This window comes from Ovis canadensis, chromosome 17 (assembly GCF_042477335.2).
Source record: "Ovis canadensis isolate MfBH-ARS-UI-01 breed Bighorn chromosome 17, ARS-UI_OviCan_v2, whole genome shotgun sequence".
NCBI classification, from domain to species: Eukaryota; Metazoa; Chordata; class Mammalia; order Artiodactyla; family Bovidae; genus Ovis; species Ovis canadensis.
This window is the reverse complement of record NC_091261.1, coordinates 13,297,915-13,318,291: the sequence shown is the minus strand read 5'-3', so window position 1 is coordinate 13,318,291 and position 20,377 is coordinate 13,297,915. Positions and strand designations below refer to the sequence as shown.

The following is a 20,377-nucleotide window of genomic DNA, read 5'->3' as shown; positions in this document are numbered from 1 at the left end:
ACATACTTGTTGATGAGCATCATTTGACACAAAGGGCATTTATGCTGCAAAAAAGAAAGGGGTTAATTATGAAAGTTCTTGAGTAGGCAAGAGTATAAGGTAGTAATTGTATATATACTCGACAAAGTTGTTAGTAGGTGGGTAGTTCATCCTTTGGAAAAGAAGGCGTAATTTTATTTGTAGAAATGAGTGTGGTCACTGCTGATGGTTTACATATGGTGTGTGCTCATAAATCAAAAGAGCTCAGCTAGCATAGTTATCTCTCTAACAGTTTACAGCTTCTTGAGTGTACTCAAGGCATAGGCACAGTAAGGTTCAGGTTTAACTTGGGTTGAGGTTTTGCCAAGTAAATACAAAGAACAAAGGCACACACAAGAAATCCTGCGTAAGATTTCATGAGGTTCATGACCATCCATGGTGGAAACTTTCTGCAAGAAGATTCAATAGCACCATAATACAGAACAGCATGAAGCAGGGAAATGGACTTTTCTCATGCTCTTCAGAATTTGATACTCGTGTCTAACAACAGTAGGCGGAAGCTTTGCTAGGCAGGATAACAAGGGCTATATCATCCTCACCTCCTTGTTCTAACAATTTCTACTTGTCTTTTGGACCAGGCTTTGGACAGTATTCACCTCTATGATCTTTCTTCTGTTGGAAGGCATAATTCAAATCTCTCAAGGATGCAAGTGCCGTGGGTTGTTTTTTTTATTTAAGTTTACAAAATACATGCTTATAGAAAATTAAAACATTATAGAAATATATGAAGCCAATCATGAAAGTTCTCCGATAATTCCACTCTCACAAAGCCACTGATAACAGTGTGGTGTTACTTTCCTATTATTTTTTAGCATATTAACAAGTTATCAAAAAAAAATGCTTGTACAACTTCCTTTTTCATATAACAGTAAAATTTGGACATCTTATTATTCCAGAGATATTTCTCACTCTTAATGGAGAGAAACTGAAAATACCATATTAAGCCCTTATTGTTAGGACATCTGGGCTAGTTTTAATTAAAGAACAAAGGTGAAATGAACTTGCTGTGTATACTTGTCAGATTATTCATATTAGGCAGTTTCCTAGTAATTTCATTTCTAATGAAGAGTTGGCCAAAGATTCCAAGCATTTTCAATATACTCTGGAAAACTACCCTCCCTAAAGGCTTAACAACTACACTCCCACCTACAGCATGCAAGATGGGACACGTATATTTGGAAATGCTTATTCAAAATTATGGTTTAATTTCTTCATTTGAAACTATAAACTGATTGTTCTTATAAGTGTGTTTTCTAACTATAGAAAGTGAAGTGTGACAAATTATCTTGACTGATAGGGAATGAGGATCCTAAGGACAGAGGCACAGGCATCAAAAACTTAAACTTTTCCATGGAGTCTCTGCAAAAGACTGCAACCCTTGCTATAGCTTCAAACAATCGGTATCTCCAGTTACTTCTCCAGGGTTTGATACCTATATTAGTAACCTACTGCTTGTGGAATAAAACTGAAACTCAAAACACAAGCTTTCCCTGCCGCCACCAGCTGTTCTCATTCAAGTGCAGCAGACAGCTCTCTGTTCCTGGAACATACACCTCTCATATGTCTGGTTTTTCAGCTCACACTTTGCCTTAGAATACCCTTTCTTTCTGTGACCTCTCAAGACTCACCTCAAACACCACTGACTCCATGAAGTCTTCCACAATCCTTCCCAAGGAAAATAAATGGGCTCTTCCTCTGTGTTATCCTGGTTTTTCACTGGCACTTCTATGACAGTATTTCTGTAGTAAGCTGCTAAAAGTGGAAGTCTTAAAGGACAGACACATCTTATCTGTATACTTTCTGAACAGTACCTAGTGCAGAACTTTGCAGAACATGCGCTCAAAAACTGTTGGTGAGGTAAACATACGTAAGACTTCAAAATCCTTTAATCCCAAAATATCAATCACAGATAGCAGTATTTAAGGGTTTAAGAGAAAGATTACTCCCCTCGAAACATGTCCTACTATAGTAAGCAGTTTTGTAAGTTAAAAAAAATGGGGTGTGTTTTAATAGAAGTGGCAAATCATTCTGTTCAGGATAGTTACAGTCAAAAACTCACATATGCTTGGTATCTACACCTTACTTCCTAGGGTCGCAAACTGTTGATTTTAGAAATAAAACCATGGGGAAGGACAGTTCATTGTAAAATATGAAAATGCAATGATTCAAGCACGAGTTTTTGCTTTATATTCCTAGCCAGAGCACAAATGACTGGATATTCTCATCAAGGCCAAGCTAAAACGAAACAAAAAAACAAAAACTGCAATGACAACGAACACATCAAAATCTCTTTCTCTTAATAATTTCTGGCTTCCAGCTGACTGGATGAGTTTCTTCTGTCTAAAAACAGAAAAGTAAGTAAGTTAAAACAAAGTATTACTGATCTCCTTCATATTTAATAAGTTCCTTTCTAACAAAAATAAGGCACTTATTCTAAATTATATTACTTGGCATTATACATTTAGCAGTTCTTTAACAATTTTAAGATAGGTGACGAACTTCTGGCACTATCTGATTATTTATTATATAATAAATATTAAGATAAATAATATTTAATATTTAATAAAGGATGAATGCATTTGCTACAAATTCAGTTTATGGTGTTTCATTTTAAATCTAATGGTTTTTAGATATTCTAGTAATACCTAAGATTCTGATTCTAGAGTTAATTTGCATAGCAATCTATTTTTTTGCTGTTATTCTTAGGGTAAGATTTTCTTAATAACTCTAATAAGCAAAGTTGAGATACAATCAAAATTATCTACGGATTTGCTGTCATCAATAAAACCAATGCAACAATCTACGAGCAGACACTATTCAACATGACAAATATTTTAGTATTATGAAGATTATTTCCCCTCCTGATAATTTCAATAGTTTTAAAATGAGAAAATGCCTGGAAAATTGGCAAAGCTGATTTTTTCTACTTTAAAATATCTATGAAATACAGAACTTACCGCTGTATCATCCTCTTTGTACACTTTTATGGTTTTATCAGCTTCAGCAGTTAGTAATCGACTTTCAGACTGATCAAAAGCACAAGCAAATATTCCTGACTCACTGTCCAAAGACCCAGGCTGCACTGCTGCATGAACCCTCTGGAAATTGTAGCCAGTTCTCCAGTCCCAGAGATGCATAGTGCCATTGTCAGCTTAAAGGGAAAGACAGGTTAGACCAAGTGTCCCCTCAACAGTTCAGCCTGACAAACACTTATTAAGAACCCATCATCAGCCAAGCACCATGGAGTTATAAAGACACACAGGCACTTGAGCTCCTCTTAATATCAATTTGTCTACTTTCATTTGTGCTTAATTCATAATTTATTATAGATCTCAAAAAGCACCACAAAATGACATTTAACTTCAAAACACACAACCAAACTTTAGGTGATTTCTGGCATAAATCCTTAACTTAGATTTATCAATGCGGGAACTTAAAGAGAATTGACCTATGAAATATGCTATATGTATTATGAATTTGCATGAATACACATGTTAAACAGGCAAGTTCTATTCTAATACGTCAGTGTAATGACTTAGAAATTTTACTCACTTAAAAAAAAAGAGAGACTAAAACATATTTATCATAAAAATACTTTACCTCCAGATACAAGCACTCCATCAGAATTTACTGTCAATGTGTTAATAATAGCATTGTGACCAGAAAGATTTTGAATGAAACTTCCATCTGGGAATTTCCACTGTTTTATGTTATCTGGAGAACCAGATGCAAATGTGTAACTGAAATAAGAAAAGAATTAATAATAAAGCAAACAAAGTTAAATACAATGGTGGATTTTAAAAAAATCTTATTATGGCTATATGTTGCATGTATCATCAGGATTTATGTAGTTTTGGCAAAATATTATCGTCATACCAAGATAAAAATATCAAGATAAAAAGATCTGTTCCAAGTTATATCAGATTTCTAAATTACTTTAAATGTATGATAAGTCCTAGATTGAAGTTATATTCTCCTCTCATTTCCCCAGTGCTCTACACTGAGCTAAAGCAATAAACATATAACCCCCTAAACTCACATGAAGGGCAAGGGGTGATTTAAGTGTTTTGGAGAAAACGAGAAAGCCAGAAGAAGGGAGAGAGAAGACGTGAGAGAAGGAGAGAAAGAGGCAAGAGGAAGAGAAAAGGGAGTCAGGGAGAGGAAGAAAGGGAGTGAGCGAGACAGGGATCGGAAGGAGGAGACAAGATAAACGCAGGGAGGGTGAGGAGGGAGGATAGGCAGGAGACCTTGGGAGTACCAGGGGACACGGTTTTATAGACAGCAGGTTGTGATGTTATGCTACATCTCTCTGTGAATGATGTTCATGATACCTACTATTTTTTTCCTATGTATATTAATTTCTTCATGATGAAATTAACTATTCTATGTTCAGTCCAGTGTCCAATAATATTTTTGTCCAAAACTTTAAATCTAGCAACTATTAGCTTCCATTACAACATGCAGCCTGTCACCATGATTTATTTATATTATCTCATTTGACATAATTTTTCACTATGTAGAAAGTTTTCCTCATCTTATGGAGGACAAGAAAAATACTTCACAAGGAAAATAAAGGAAATGCAAGCTCATAAATGGAACAGGTCGGAAAAATGACTAAATGACTACCAAAGTAGTACTAATTTTGCTATTTCTAAATTATACTAAGAATTGAAGGAAGAAGAGAAGCTACTTAGGAAAACAGACTTACTGTCTTGGATGTAAAACCACAGCTCTGACTGATTTTTTGTGATTTGTTAATGTGACTCTTGTTTTTCCAGCCACCAAATCCCATAATCGTATTGTAGTATCATGGCTTCCTGTAAGGAGAATCCCCAAAATACAGACCAGAAAAAAAGAATGCAAAAGGTAAATATAATAAAACCTGAAGCATTCTTCTACAGACACATATATATAAAACAAAAGTCCTATCAACCTTTGACTAACTGCTTTCTATTCTTTCAAAATACCTGGTTGATTTTAATTATTAAATGTAATCAACGCTTAATCTGAAGAGCCAGAACAACTGTGAAGACAAATGCATAACGTCATTCCTAGTGGAGAGGAAGGCAAAGACTCTCATGATTATTTGAACAAAACAAGGGAAGGAATTATTTTCTAGTCTTGAAGATTCATTGCTATTAACCATATTTTAAGCAAAGCAAGACTCAGATCAGTCCTAAAAGTCAGGGGTAGTGCGTCTTCTAACATTAATTTCTTAGACTGCTAATTTTGAAAGTATAAAACAGCACTTAGTTGTATCTAACAGCACTACTTTCTAGTCAGACATTACATGATACAAAGATTCTATGATATATAAAACTTATGATATAAAAACAGAATTAAATGTTACCACAATAAATTTCAAGTGCACACAGAAACACTAAATATACAACACAAAGCAAGAATCAGAGTAAATATAAAAAGTATATAACCATAATGCATCCTGATATGAATATACCGTAAACTTGAGAAGTATGGATCATACCAGTGATAATTTGTGGTTCCGCAGCCTGACACCTCACTGTAGCCACCGCATTAGTATGTCCAGATAATGTGTGTACACTGGCTTTAGTTCTCACATCCCAAATCTATAAAAACAGCACACAATACCTCAATGAAAACAGGTATTCCTATCTTCAGGCAAGTAACAAGATCAATTCAAGCATGGGAATTGACTAGAAAACTGTGTGGACCTGTCTGAATAGAATGAAGAAAGTGTGTAAATGAAATAACCTGTCACATTTCGGGGGCAGGCGCCCAACAGTGGACATGGCGAGGCCACAGAGCTGGGGATGAAGACTAGGAGGGATACTGACGGGTCAAAGTAAGGATCTTGAAATTCTCTATCCAGAAACACAGACCTCAGGATTGAGCCAGCACCCTGCAGGAGGCCGTGTATGCACAGACGGGCTCCAGTGCACTCACCCGTGCGGTTGAGTCTCGGCTACAGGTCACCAGCACATCGATGGTCGGGTGCAAATCCAAGCCGTACACGGCACTCAGATGTCCATGATAGTGCCTTATAACCTAAAAAAGAAGGGAAGAGAGTTAACATATCTCTAACTGGGAAGATAAACAGGGGCTCATGATGATTTCTGTCCTCAACTCCACACATACCTTATTATACTCGAGATCCCAGCATTTGACTTGCTTGTCTTCTCCACAGGAGAACAGGTACGGGCTCCTCGTGCTCACTATCACACCACGTACTGTGCTTATGTGCCCAGTTAACGAGAGTTTCAACTTGCCACTAGCCAAGTCCCAGATCTGCAATCAAAAAATGCTTAATTTTATTCTTGCTGATTATTTCAAAGCAAATGTTTAGAATCTTAATGTGAAAATTGTCTTCAAAAGTGAAAGACAAAAACATATAAAAATATCAAAGTTTGCAAAATAACTCTATCACCAAAAATAAAAACAGGAGAAAGAGAATTAAAAGGCATGCTCAAACTGGGAAGGTATTTGCATAGATGACAAAAAGTCCTTAATATATAAAGGGTATTGAGCCAAAGAATGAATACTGAGGTATTAAATTAGTCAAGGATGGCATCAACTTAAAAAAAAAATCCTGCAAAGTAGCAAATAAAGTATTAAAAAGTTCAACCTCACTACAAATTTTATATATAGTTTTCCTTTTTAAAGATTAGATATTCCTTTCTACTTATATTAGTGTGCTAAGTTGCTTCAGTCACGTTCAACTCTTTGCGACTCTATGGTCTGTAGCCTGCCACGCTCCTCTGTCCGTGGGATTCTCCAGGCGAGAAACTGGACTGGGTTGCTATGCCCTCCTCCAGGGGATCTTCCCAACTCTGGGATCAAACCCACATCTCCTACACTGCAGGCGGATTCCTTACCGCTGAGCCACCAGGGGAGCCCATCATATTAGTAGGTATTTTCGAAGAAACGTAAGTAACGTCCTGAAAAGGATCCTCTCATATGCTGTAAGCATCAATTCACCCATTTTGGAAAATAATTTAACTTTTGGATATCAACTTCAAGAATGTCTGACCTTTTAATACTTTTTCTGGCAAACAAGAACAAAGCAATACAGAAAATACAGAAAAACAATACAGAAAATTTAAAATACAGAAAAAGCTTTCAGTTCAGTTCAGTCACTAGTTGTGCCCGACTCTTTGCGACCCCATGAATCACAGCACGCCAGGCCTCCCTGTCCATTACCAACTCCAGGAGTTCACTCAGACTCACATCCATCGAGTCACTGATGCCATCCAGCCATCTCATCCTCTTTCGTCCCCTTCTCCTCCTGCCCCCAATCCCTCCCAGTATCAGAGTCTTTTCCAATGAGTCAACTCTTCGAATGAGGTGGCCAAAGTACTGGAGTTTCAGCTTTAGCATCATTCCTTCCAAAGAACACCCAGGGCTGATTTCCTGCAGAATGGACTGGTTGGATCTCCTTGCAGTCCAGGGGACTCTCAAGAGTCTTCTCCAACACCACAGTTCAAAAGCATCAATTCTTCAGTGCTCAGCTTTCTTCACAATCCAACTCTAGCATCTATACATGACCACTGGAAAAACCACAGCCTTGACTAGATGGACCTTTGTTGGCAAAGTAATGTCTCTGCTTTTGAATATGCTATCTAGGTTGGTCATAACTTTCCTTCCAAGGAGTAAGCGTCTTTTAATTTCATGGCTGCAATCACCATCTGCAGTGATTTTGGAGCCCAGAAAAATAAAGTCTGACAGTTTCCACTGTTTCCCCATCTATTTCCTGTGAGGTGATGGGACCAGATGCCATGATCTTCGTTTTCTGAATGTTGAGTTTTAAGCCAACTTTTTCACTCTTCTCCTTCACTGTCATCAAGAGGCTCTTTAGTTCCTCTTCACTTTCTGCCATAAGGGTGGTATCATCTTCATATCTGAGGTTACTGATATTTCTCCTGGCAATCTTGATTCCAGCTTGTGCTTCTTCCAACCCAGCGTTTCTCATGATGTACTCTGCATAGAAGTTAAATAAGCAGGGTGACAATATACAGCCTTGATGTACTCCTTTTCCTATTTGGAGCCAGTCTGTTGTTCCATGTCTAGTTCTAACTGTTGCTTCCTGACCTGCATATAGGTTTCTCAACAGGCAGGTCAGGTGATCTGGTATTCCCATCTCTTTCAGAATTTTCCACAGTTTATTGTGATCCACACAGTCAAAGGCTTTGGCATAGTCAATAAAGCAGAAATAGATGTTTTTCTGGAGCTCTCTTGCTTTTTCCATGATCCGGTGGATGTTGGCAATTTGATCCCTGGTTCCTCTGCCTTTTCTAAAACCAGCTTGAACATCTGGAAGTTCACGGATCACATACTGCTGAAGCCTGGCTTGGAGAATTTTCAGCACTACTTTACTAGCATATGAGATGAGTGCGATTGTGCAGTACTTTGAGCATTCTATGGCATTGCCTTTCTTTGGAACTGGAATGGAAACTGACCTTTTCCAGTCGTGTGGCCACTGCTGAGTTGTCCAAATTTGCTGGCGTATTGAGTGTAGCATTTTCACAGCATCATCTTTCACGATTTGAAACAGCTCAACTGGAATTCCATCATCTCCACTAGCTTTGTTTGTAGTGATGCTTTCTAAGGCCCACTTGACTTCACATTCCAGGATGTCTGGCTCTAGATGAGTGATCACACCATCGTGATTATCTGGGTTTTTTTTTTGCACAGTGAATATCTTTTTTTGCACAGTGAATATCTTTTTTTGCACAGTTCTTCTGTGTATTCTTGCCACCTCTTCTTAATATCTTCTGCTTCTGTTAAGGCCATACCATTTCTGTCCTTTATCGAGCCCATCTTTGCATGAAATGTTCCCTTGGTATCTCTAATTTTCTTGAAGAGATCTCTAGTCTTTCCCACTCTGTTGTTTTCCTCTATTTCTTCACACTGATCGCTGAGGAAGGCTTTCTTATCTCTTCTTGCTATCTTTGGAACTCTGCATTCAGATGCTTATATCTTTCCTTTTCTCCTTTGCTTTTTGCTTCTCTTCTTTTCACAGCTATTTGTAAAGCTATTTGCAAAAGCTTTAGGCCCACAGTAATTACACATAAGCATTGCTTATGATACTGAAAAATGAGGAAGCTAAAAGACTTTAATGTTCAACAGTAGGAAAACAGACTACAGCGTATCCAAAGATAACAATGCTATAGAAGCACTTAAAAAGATGTTCAGAGGAGGAGTGGATAGGCAGTTTGGGATTCAGAGATACAAACTAGTATATGTAGAACTGACAGACAACAAGGTCCTAATATATGGCTCAGGGAACTATATTCAATATCCTGTAATAAACCATACACATATATATATGTATACACACACATGTATATGGGGCATCCCAGGTACCATTAGTGGTAAAGAACTCGCCTGCAAATGCTGGAAACGTAAGAAACATGGGTTTGATCCCTGGCCTGGGAAGATCCCCTGAAGAAGGGAACGGCTACCCACTCCAGTGTTCAGGCCTGGAGAATTCCATGGACTGTATAGTCCATGGGGTCAGTCCATGGGGTCTCAAAGAGTCAGACACAACTGAGTGACTTTCACTTTCACTTAAGTGAAAAAAAAAACCCTGGGACAGAATTACATATTGAACATGGATTTTTAAAAGATACACATTTATAACCACAGGAAAAATGCTCAGAAGAAAATGCAGATACACATACACAGAGAAGTTAAAAATAAATTTATTCAAATATCTAACAGTAATAGGATTATGTATGGGTCTACATTCTTTTATTCTCCTTTACATTTTCCACATTTTTTAATAGATAAGCCTGCTTTAATTTTGTAATCAGAAGCGGAGAAAATATTAAGGAATTACTTGGAGATAGTCAGCATGCACTATCTGGAAAAAAGCTGTTGTTTAAATACCACTTTCTCAAACAGATACTTATTTGGGACATTTAACTGGTACAAATTATTTTAACAGGCAATAAATTTTACTGCACACTCAGGTCTACAAATAGAGAACTACAACAGCATTACCCAGAGGAGGGAACTTAAAACACACTAAAATTACCTGGCAAACAAAAAATCATATTTACTTTTTTCTTCTTTTCTTATTACCTTTATAGTTCTGTCAGCAGATCCAGTAACAAACCACTGATTTCCAGGTTCCACAGCAATACATCGAACCCAGCCAAGATGCCCACTGATCACCTGTATTAAGAAAAAGGACAGAATGAGCAAGCTCACTACACATAAGCTAAAGCTGATTCAATTTCAAGTCATCATACTTATGCTAAATTTCATCCAATCTGACTTGCACTACCCCTATCCTCAAATGATAAGTTTATAAGATTAACTGCTAATTAGATTTTAAAATAAGTGTTAAATTATCTTCAACTTGTGAATGGATGAATATACAAACTGTGGTATATCTATACAATGGACTACTGCTTGACAATAAAAAGGAATGTATTAGTACATGCCACAACTTAGATGAACCTAAAAGCAGTAAGCTGAGTGAAGAAACTCAGCCCCGAAAGATATGTACTAAATTTATGATACAACTGAAAAGCACAACTATAATGATAGAAAGCAGATGAATGGTTGGCAGGGTAGGGAAGGGTGTGATTATAAAAAACAGCCCAGGGGTATGTGTGAATTGATAGAACTTCTAATTATCCAGATTGTGGTAGTGGCTAACCAAGTTTATAACCTTTAAGATTTATTAGATCTATACATCAAAACAAAGTCTATTTATACTACGGTAACATGTACAGCTGTATGTTTCCTACTATTTACATTTTAATTAATATTTGGTACATTTGAAATGTCCTGATGCATTGATTTTCTCCTTGACCTTCATAAAGAACACCTCAAACACATTCCTAAATTTATCTTGTGTGCTCTCCATTCAGGAGCTTTCTATCAATATTTTATACTACATTTTATACAAAATATAAGTATATAACTTCTACTTAATGGAGTCTACTTTCCAAGATACCTTTTAAGATAGTACCTAACCCCCTTCCTCCCAACCCCAAACTACCAGCTGTCATATATTTATTCACTGTCTCCTCTTTATTCTAGTCCTTGGCTCTTGTTTAACTGGAAAGCAGTGATCATGTTTCCTGTAGTGCAATAACAGACAGATTCACTCACTCTGTAGAGTTTCCACGGTGGGTGCCACTGGGGTTTTGGCATTGTAGGGGCTTTTTTAGCCATCAGTGCAGAATTCTTGGCATTGCCACCCTCCATAACAACCTAGATAAGGAAAAGATTACATTATTATTAAAGACATCATATCTACAATTTCATGTTATCAATTCTAAAATGGAAAGTCAAAGAGGGGATTTATGAAAGGTTTTTTTCCTTAAATGAAAGAAAGATGAAAAATATTTGCATACCCAGAAAATGAGTCTAAGATTTACAATCAGAACTATATGTTGTTTGTTAATTTTGACTTTAAAACACAAAAAAAATCTCATGAGGCAGAACCTTAGCATTGAAAGCACAAATCACTGTGCATGGGTTCAAAACCCAATTCTGTCCATTACCAGCTGAAGACCTGAGGTAAAAAATTAAGTAATTTCTGTGCCTCATTAGTAAAATGCAAATAACAGCAACTGCCCCATAGAATGATTCTGAGGACTATGACAGAGTGGTAAGTGCTCAATGTAAACTCCGATTTTTCTTTAAGTAACTGTAAGTGGATTAATGCTACCGCCTTTGTCACATTTTAACATTATTGATCTAACATTACAAAGGAGATTGAAAGTTCCTTCTATTTATCTCCTACAAAAGTATTTCAAGACTATATAAGGGTATACTAGCTGATATAAACATCTACTGCTAGCATTCCATCCAAAAAACATAAGTTCATAAACCACCTGCCCTCAAGAGGCTTACGTTATATCCTAAGCAGGCAGAAAGTCTGGGCAGATCCTGTGAATGGAGGCTAAAGAAAAATGTGGTGGGAGGACTACAAATTCACTCACTCCATAAAGTGACCGCACAACACACTGAGGAAGGAAGGCCTGCACTTACGTCAAGCGACAGCATAATAAAGCACACTGTATTTTCAGTTATTCTTTCTACAACTACTTTCATCGATAACAACAGCTGCCATTTACTTACAAACAGACAAATAATATATTTCTAAATGCTCATTTATAAAATACTAGTTGTATAGCCTATGAAACTATGATGCTAATAGCACTCAACTCGAACAGGATAAACCAACTGAGAGCTTAATAAAAGACACTTCACATCTAACACATACTAATACAATACTAATACAAGCTTCAGAACAACAGTGCTTGTATTTTTAATACTGGTTAACAAACAGCAACATCACAGTATCCTCATCAGAATAACGGTCATGCCCAACATACAAGTAAGACACAGGATTAACAGAATTTCTTTTGTCAGTTCACTAGCAACTTAAATTTTAGGGCTATGAAATATTAACAACAGCTCAGGAAGAATCTGCTTGCTATTGCAGGAGACCTGGGTTCACTCCCTGGGTTGGGAAGATCCCCTGGAGAAGAGAATGGCAACCCATTCCGGTATTATTGCTGGAAAATTCCATGGGCAGAGGTGCCTGGAAGGCTACAGTCCCTGGGGTCACAAAGAGTCAGACAGGACTGAGAGACTAACACTTTCACTTTCAGGCTGCCATTTACTTGAAAAATTCCAAGGAAAATGTTCATTCATTTAACATTTCAGGTGAGACTCTTAGAGTAAAGGGACACAGGCAGTATGCTCCACAGTCAGAAACCCGCAGCATGGTGGACACAGACTCACCGCCCCCGCAGGCTGCGCACGGTCAGGAGCTCCGGGGTGTCGGTATTCACCTCCAGTAGGCACAGGACGATTTGCATCAGCTCTGAGGAAAAAGAACCATCACACTGTAAGTAAGCAATGCCTCCAGTCACTTCATCTGCAGGACTGACTCTTTTTTAAGTTTCTGTAAGCATTGGTAAAGGAAAATGTCACATAATACATAATTACAAAGAAACAAATTTAAATATGAGAAAAAACGTAAGCAGTAAACTATTAAAAGCATAGTATTTCCTACCTGGCTTGAGAAGCAGGTAATGCCACAGCTAAGGACTGTGCAGCTGATTCACTTGGCATTCTTTGGATCTTAGTGTCTGCTGTCAAAGCAACCCCTGTTAAAATTAGAAAAAAATAAACTATTTTTTGTATCTATCTTTGCTTTCATTTATATGCATCTACAATAAAAAACTAGAGTAAGACATGGCAAAAAGGAAATGGTAATTATCTCCAGGTGGTGATATTACAAAAATTTTTATTATGTTTTGCAGGTCTTTTGTTTTTAACTCTTCTGTAATAAATATTGCCCAATGTACATCTCAAATTTATCTCACGTATTTAATCAAAATAGCTTGATATGAACATAGCCCAACATAGTAGTTAAATTCAATGCATAATAGTTAAATCTCTATTCTCTTAGGATACTACTTTCAAATATAAAAATTAAGCAGTTCCCCAAATACTAACAGAGTGCTTCCAAGGGTAAATGTAAATTCCTACAACAAAAAGCACCAATTTACCTGTGCTTTCAATGTCGTGAATTCTGTCCTCTAAAATTACTAGAATCTAGATATATACTAAGCTTTGTGTCCTCCACTCTGTGATTCTGGCCACTCTACTTGTGTGCTCATTCCTCTACACACACAACATAGCCAGGATATGTTTCTATCAAACCTGCTTCTACACTAACATTTTCAACACTTTTATAAGCTTGGTGATATTAATGTGTCTAACTAAACCTCCAGGTAATAAGCTCATCTTAGTCCGGAAAAAGTCTTTTGAATTCTTAGCACAGTGCCTGATGAAAAACAGGTGCTTAATTTAGTTTGCAGAATGACTGCATATGAAACTTATGTTAATTCTTACCTAAAATGCTCTGCCTGAATACCTGGTTATGGAGCTTATCTTATATTCTACAGGCAATGGGGATCGTATTATTGGCTCATTCGTGGAAATGTAAGTTACAATAAGACATTTTCAAATACAATAGTTCACTTACCAGGTCCTGGTGGATATGGATGTGTACCTGTCACCAAATATTCAACTTCTTGTCCTACTAAAAGAATGAGTGAGAAAGAAAATTCATCATTGGCAAAATTACCTTATATACATGCCCTATTTCTTTTAATGAATTAAATAATATTAAATTATCAGCTGGATTTCTTAAGTTTTCCCAACTAATCAAGTCTCAGAAATAAGGTAAGTTGATCATTTTTGTTTTGTCTTCTGGAGACATATACACAGCTATTTCCTTGGCCATTTGCTGATGTGAGGTCAAGAAAGCTTGTAAGTTTGTTACACAGCAATGGTGTATAGAAAGGTCATCCTGGCAAGTAATAATCCACTCAGGCTTATCTTCTAAGAAAATGGTTTTCTCGTGGAACTTAGGATTATCTTTATTTACTATGATTTTAGTACTTAATATCACCTCTCTGAATTATAGCCAAAACAGATAGATGCCCTCTCCACAGGTTAGGAATTTTCCCTTTAGTCTCCACTATGACTATCTCCATATTCTAAGAATCTCTGTCATCATCAAAACACTGTTTTTCAATTTCATATAAGGAAAAAAATCCACCAACCAATAATCTCACTCATTATGCTGCTGATAAATCGCTTCAGTCATGTCCAACTCTGTGCGACCGCATAGATGGCAGCCCACCAGGCCCCCCTGTCCCTGGGATTCTCCAGGCAAGAACACCGGAGTGGGTTGTCATTTCCTTCTCCAATGCATGAAAGTGAAAACTCAAAGTGAAGTTGCTCAGTCGTGTCCGACTCTTAGCAACCCCATGGACTGCAGCCTACCAGGCTCCTCCATCCATGGGATTTTCCAGGCAAGAGTACCGGAGTGGGGTGCCATTGGTGAATGAGGAAATCAGGACTTTTACTATAATCTTGGTACAGCTGTTAAATAGGATTGTGATTCTAATAAGTCCTTCCAGGAGGAGCACTAATAAGATATTTTCATTTTTTTATTTTTAAAATTCACATTTAAACCCTAACATTTCTGACAAAGCCACACTCACCTTGATTGGCAGGGTACTGTTTGTGTCCATATGAATCTGATGCACTCTGAGGGACTTTCTCTTTAAGATTTTCTTTGGAAGTAGGCATATGCAACACAGGACCATATTCATTACGTAGCTTGATTGCCATTTTCCGTTTGTGACTATTTAAAAATTATAAACACAAAAATGTATCTTTGAATACTTTAAATATATTTATGAATGTAAATATATTTACATTATATATTGTACATCTATATATATATGTAGATAGCTAGGACACAAATTTTTAAACAGCTTAAGCTTGCCTAATCTTAATGTAGAAAAAGTTTCTGGTAAGATTTTAAAGTTAAACAACATTTAAAAAAATTTCCAAGTGCATTTCCACACTGTTCACAATCTACCACACAGCATCCATTAAGCTGAGTATATTTCGGTTTGTTAACCAATTATAAAAAACCTTCATGTTGATTTATTGAAGGTCTAACTGATTTTAAAATATATAGAAACTAATATATCCTTTAAAAAACCTCAGAGTCAATATACTTCCCTTCATACGTCTAAATGTAAAAATACAGTAAGAGTTTCTATAGTAACCTTTCTTGGATATATCTAGAAAGACTAATTAAAACTAATCCAAGTACTTAGTTCAGTATTTTAGAAAGAAATGCAAGTACTATGCTACTTTTAAGGACAGCCCACTTTGTTAATTAATTATAAATGCTTGTTTGAGGAATTAGGTAGATTTTAAAAGAAGGGTAAAGGACAAAGAAGGAACACTGCACATAATGCAATCTCAGACTGGAGCTGGAGATGTAGAACCAAAAATATGCCACCACTCAAGAATCTTCATCATACTAACGAGAAAAGATGGGAGTAGAGGTACTGGCCAGGTACAATTTCAGCTCAGCAAGGCTCTGAGAGCAGCAGGAAGCTGAAAGCACATACAAAGTGATTGATTATAAAATATAACACCTAAAAGGGACTCTCCTAATTACTGGGTATTTGTAAAATGCAATTAATTAATAGGAATTTTTCTGTAAAAAGCCAAAAAGAAAAGTTAAATCAGCTTAAATTATGCCAAAACATCATTCATTACTAATAGATCTCCTAAGAGTTAGTATGACTCACTAATTTTTAAATGTTCCCCTCTCCCTGCTCTCTTCCCCCATTATTAAAAGTTGAAACATTCTAGCAATTGAAAGGGAACTATCCCTACCTCTCTTCATCCAAAGGCACAGGTTTTCCATTATCAGCCACAAACATGTCATGGGTTCTCTTCAATGACCTGAACACAAGCGTGTGTACAGAATGCTTCTGCACCTCCTAAAAAGAAAGAGTGTAATTACATACCTAGCTACAAATTACATACATCATAATCTAAACTGAAGCAAATTAATTATAAACTTTACACCTTTAAATATGTAAAACTTTGTACCACTCACCACAGCTATTTATAACAAGCTATAGGAGACAAGTTCAGAGAAGAGGAGGAAGCTTCTCTTGGGCCACAGCCCCAAGTATACCAACTGAATGATGCCTGAAATCAGTCATATGTTCAATAAACAATGAGTTCCCATTAAATGAGTGCCAGGTACTGTGCTAGAAACTAACAAAGGAATAATGAAAAGGCAGCCACCTCCCTGTGCTCAAGAGGAAACAGATAAAAATAGGGTAAGCAATTTTAATAATTGCTATGAAGGAAACAAGCAGGGGACTGAGACAGAACAGAGCAAGACCTTAGGCTGGTTATGGAAGATCTCTCTGAGGTGGCAGCTAAGCAGAGAAGGAATCAGTCTTGCACAAAATAGAGGTAAGAACAATCCAGGCAGGACTTCTCCGGTGGTACAGCAGATCAGAATCTGTCTGCCAGTGCGGGGACACAGGTTCCATTCCTGGTCGGGGAAGAATCCACAGGCCACAGAACAACTAAAGTCCCTGCGCCACAACTACAGGAGCCCATGCGCCTCGAGTCTGTGCTCGGCAAAGAGAAGCTACCGCGATGAGAATGTCCCGCACCGCAATGAAGAGTAGCCCCTCCTTCCTTGCAACTGCAGAAAGCCCAAGAGCAGGAACGAAGACCCAGCGAAACTGAAAAAAATCAATCAATCAAAAAAAAAAAAAAATCGAGACAAGGAGAAAAAGCCATATACAAAAGCGTTCTGTAACTGAAATACTGCCAGGAGCTGTAGTACATAATGTACAGTACAGAAGCCGTAGAACATAGTATATGTTAGGCGAAAAGGAGGGCTCATGATGGAAGATGAGGTTGTAAGGACAGACCAGGTCCCAGTAAGTTGTTTTTTATACCACTGCAGCAGTGTGCATTTTTGCTCTAGTTTTACATAGGGCCACTAAAGTCTCATGCAAGAAGAAAAGCTGGATCAACTTAGGTTTTAAACAGATCAATTTGGTGCGGAAGGGAGAGGGATGACAAACGCGGAAGCAAAAAGACCGACCACCTAAAAGCAAATGCATCAGCTGGTGGAAGATGATGCGGTCTGAATTCAGGTGAGGACAGTGGGCCTAGACAAAGAGCCCAGAATTCTGAGATGAGATGAACAGAGCTTGCTAACAGAATGATAGTTAGGGGGAAATGCAAAAATTCAAGAATGGCAGGTTTTCCCGGAAAAGAGCTTAAATAGGAGACAAAGTGAAATGAGAGGAGACCACCAGTGAGGACATAGAGTCACTGACTACCGAGCAGACGGCGAGTACCTGTGGTCAAACATCGATGTTCAATAAATGCCCCGCCTCCGTGACGAACTCCGTACCCAAGGACCGCGTGAAAACTGGAGTAACTGCCTCAGGCTTCCCGCCTGGAAGGCCTTCCCTCACAGCTCAGTTGGTAAAACAAACAAACAAACAAACAAACAAAAAAAAAACCCCGCCTGCAATGCAGGAGACCCCGGCTCGATTCCTGAGTCGGGAAGATCTGCTGGAGAAGGGAAAGGCTACCCACTCCTACCCACGCCAGTATTCCCTGGGCTTCCCTTTGGCTCAGCTGGTAGAGAATCCACCCGCAATGCGGGAGACCTGGGTTCGATCCCTGGGTTGGGAAGATCCTCTTGGAGAAGGGAAAGGCTACCCACTTCAGCATTCTGGCCTGGAGAATTCTATGGACTGTATGGTCCATGGGGTCGCAAAGAGTCGGACACAACTGAGCGACTTTCGCTTCACTTCACAACTCTGGTTTCTCTTCCTCCAGAAAACCTTACGAGACCACCCGGTCTCGGCCAAACAGCCTCCCTTCGCAGCCACTACTCTCTCCAGTTCCCACACTCCCAAACCCTCGATCGCCCACGCCCGCCGCCAAAGAAAAACAATCCAGAAGCAGACGGCCCCTGAGCACCCAAGTGTCACTTTACCTCGACCATGGCTCCGCCGTCTATACAGGCGCTCCAGCAGGGAAGAAGCACTACTCAACAGACAGGACAGAAACCGCCGCCACGACTGCTCAGCCCCTTCCGGAATTGCGCTTCCTGGCCCGGATGTGACGCACGGCCCCGCGCAGGCGCACGAGGCGCTCGCAGGCCTTCCGAGGTGAAGCAACGGGCTCTTCCCCGGCCGCCTCTGGGGAGGAGCTTCTGGACGGCAAAGCGGAAGATGCTGGAGTCGCGTGAGGGCGTGTTTCACTTGCTCTTGCAGAAATCTTGAGATAGTAACGTTTTCTGCTCACAGAAACGTTTTCTTACTCACAGCCTTAAATACTTTGGTTTACGGTTGTGGTTGCTTGCCCTTTGTTCTCTGGAATGGTAAAACGATTTCTTCAGACAAACCAACAGTTCTAGGGAACTTCCGGAGAGCGCGGGAAGGCTCTTACAAGCTCTTGCCTTCTTTGAGGGGGCGCCTCCGTGATATAAGTGGCCAGATTGCGCTATTTCACTCAGTTCGGCTGAAAGCCTTTAGACGTCTTTGTATTCTTGGCGCCCAGAAACAATTCCACTTATGCTGTCCATTAAGCACTTGTTGGAACAGTTTCAATTTGAGAAATTTTGCAAAAAATTTTGGTTTTAATAGCATGTGGCAACATCTCAAATTTATTTTCCATAGTTTTTTTTTTTTTAAGTCTCTCAGAATTCTTGGCCATTTCCTTTATTTTCCACTAATACAGGTTTTTAAAAATTTTAATCTCTCAAAACTCTTGGCATAACTCTTGTTTGCTAGTTGTCCAGTGATAAATGTGGCTTCAACAATGCCAGAGTACAGTTGGCCAAAGTTGGTAGAAAAAAACCACAACTGAAGACAAGGCATTTTTATGTATTAATATATACAGACTGGTGCCAAAAGATGGGCATTTTGTTTTATACCCAGGTAGACTGCAGTTTGTGATTGTTGTACCTATATTACTAGGTAAGAAGAAAAATTGATGGAACTGGATATTTGCAAATTTGAATAGGCGAACGTTTTACTGGCTCTCCTGTTCTTTAACCATAGTCACTTTCTGCAGATCTTTTCACCAGAGCACCCCGCTTTAACAGGGAGAAAAATCTATCAAAGTATAGCAATGTGAGTTGTTCATCTCATTTAGAAATTAATTTTTAATTAATTATAAACGTTAAGATCATACATGTATTTGAAAATACAGTCATCTCTGAGTTTGAGTGTAAGTTTGGCTTTAAGGGCATTTCCCTGGTGGGTCACACGGTAAAAGAATCTGCCTGTGATAAAGGAGATTTGGGTCAATCCATGAGTCAGGAAGATCCCCTGGAGAAGGGAATGGCTACACACTCCAGTATTCTTGGCTGGAGAATTGCATGGACAGAAGAGTCTGGCCAGCTACATATAGTCCATGCGGTCGCAAAGAATAGGTAGTGAAGAGGAACTAAAGAGCCTCTTGATGAAAGTGAAAGAGGAGAGTGAAAAAGTTGGCTTAAAGCTCAACATTCAGAAAATGAAGATCATGGCATCCGGTCCCATCACTTCATGGGAAATAGATGGGGAAACAGTGTCAGGCTTAATTTTTTTGGACTCCAAAATCACTGCAGATGGTGACTGCAGCCATGAAATTAAAAGACGCTTACTCCTTGGAAGAAAAGCTATGACCAACCTAGATAGCATATTCAAAAACAAAGACATTACTTTGCTGACTAAGGTCCGGCTAATCAAGGCTATGGTTCTCCCAGTGGTCATGTATGGATGTGAGAGTTGGACTATGAAGAAGGCTGAGTGCCGAAGAATTGATGCTTTTGAACTGTGGTTTTGGAGAAGACTCTTGAGAGTCCCTTGGACTGCAAGGAGATCCAACCAGTCCATTCTGAAGGAGATCAGCCCTGGGATTTCTTTGGAAGGAATGATGCTAAAGCTGAAACTCCAGTACTTTGGCCTCCTCA

At 38.5% G+C, this 20,377-nt stretch overlaps 1 protein-coding gene and 1 long non-coding RNA gene across 3 annotated transcripts; one reads left to right on the top strand and one right to left on the bottom strand.

The window, feature by feature from the left end:
• Positions 1–690: 690 nt before the first annotated feature.
• On the bottom strand, positions 691–18,918 carry PLRG1 (pleiotropic regulator 1). Of its 2 annotated transcripts, none has more exons than XM_069556641.1 (15): positions 18,413–18,918; positions 16,264–16,370; positions 15,066–15,208; positions 14,039–14,095; positions 13,061–13,154; positions 12,787–12,868; positions 11,143–11,244; positions 10,102–10,194; positions 6,157–6,306; positions 5,965–6,066; positions 5,525–5,627; positions 4,748–4,856; positions 3,640–3,779; positions 2,997–3,190; positions 691–2,379 (listed from the first exon to the last, which is right to left on the bottom strand). In XM_069556641.1, exons 1-15 carry the CDS (start codon positions 18,419–18,421, stop codon positions 2,320–2,322), a joined length of 1,545 nt encoding a protein of 514 aa, XP_069412742.1. In that variant the 5' UTR covers positions 18,422–18,918; the 3' UTR covers positions 691–2,319. The 2 variants fall into 2 exon arrangements, with proteins under 2 accessions (XP_069412742.1, XP_069412743.1); XM_069556642.1 differs by having other exon boundaries at positions 14,039–14,092; positions 18,413–18,562.
• Positions 18,557–19,553, top strand: LOC138422147 (uncharacterized). Its single transcript, XR_011249757.1, has 3 exons — positions 18,557–18,663; positions 19,359–19,397; positions 19,495–19,553. It is a non-coding gene; the product is annotated as an uncharacterized lncRNA (long non-coding RNA).
• Positions 19,554–20,377: the final 824 nt, after the last annotated feature.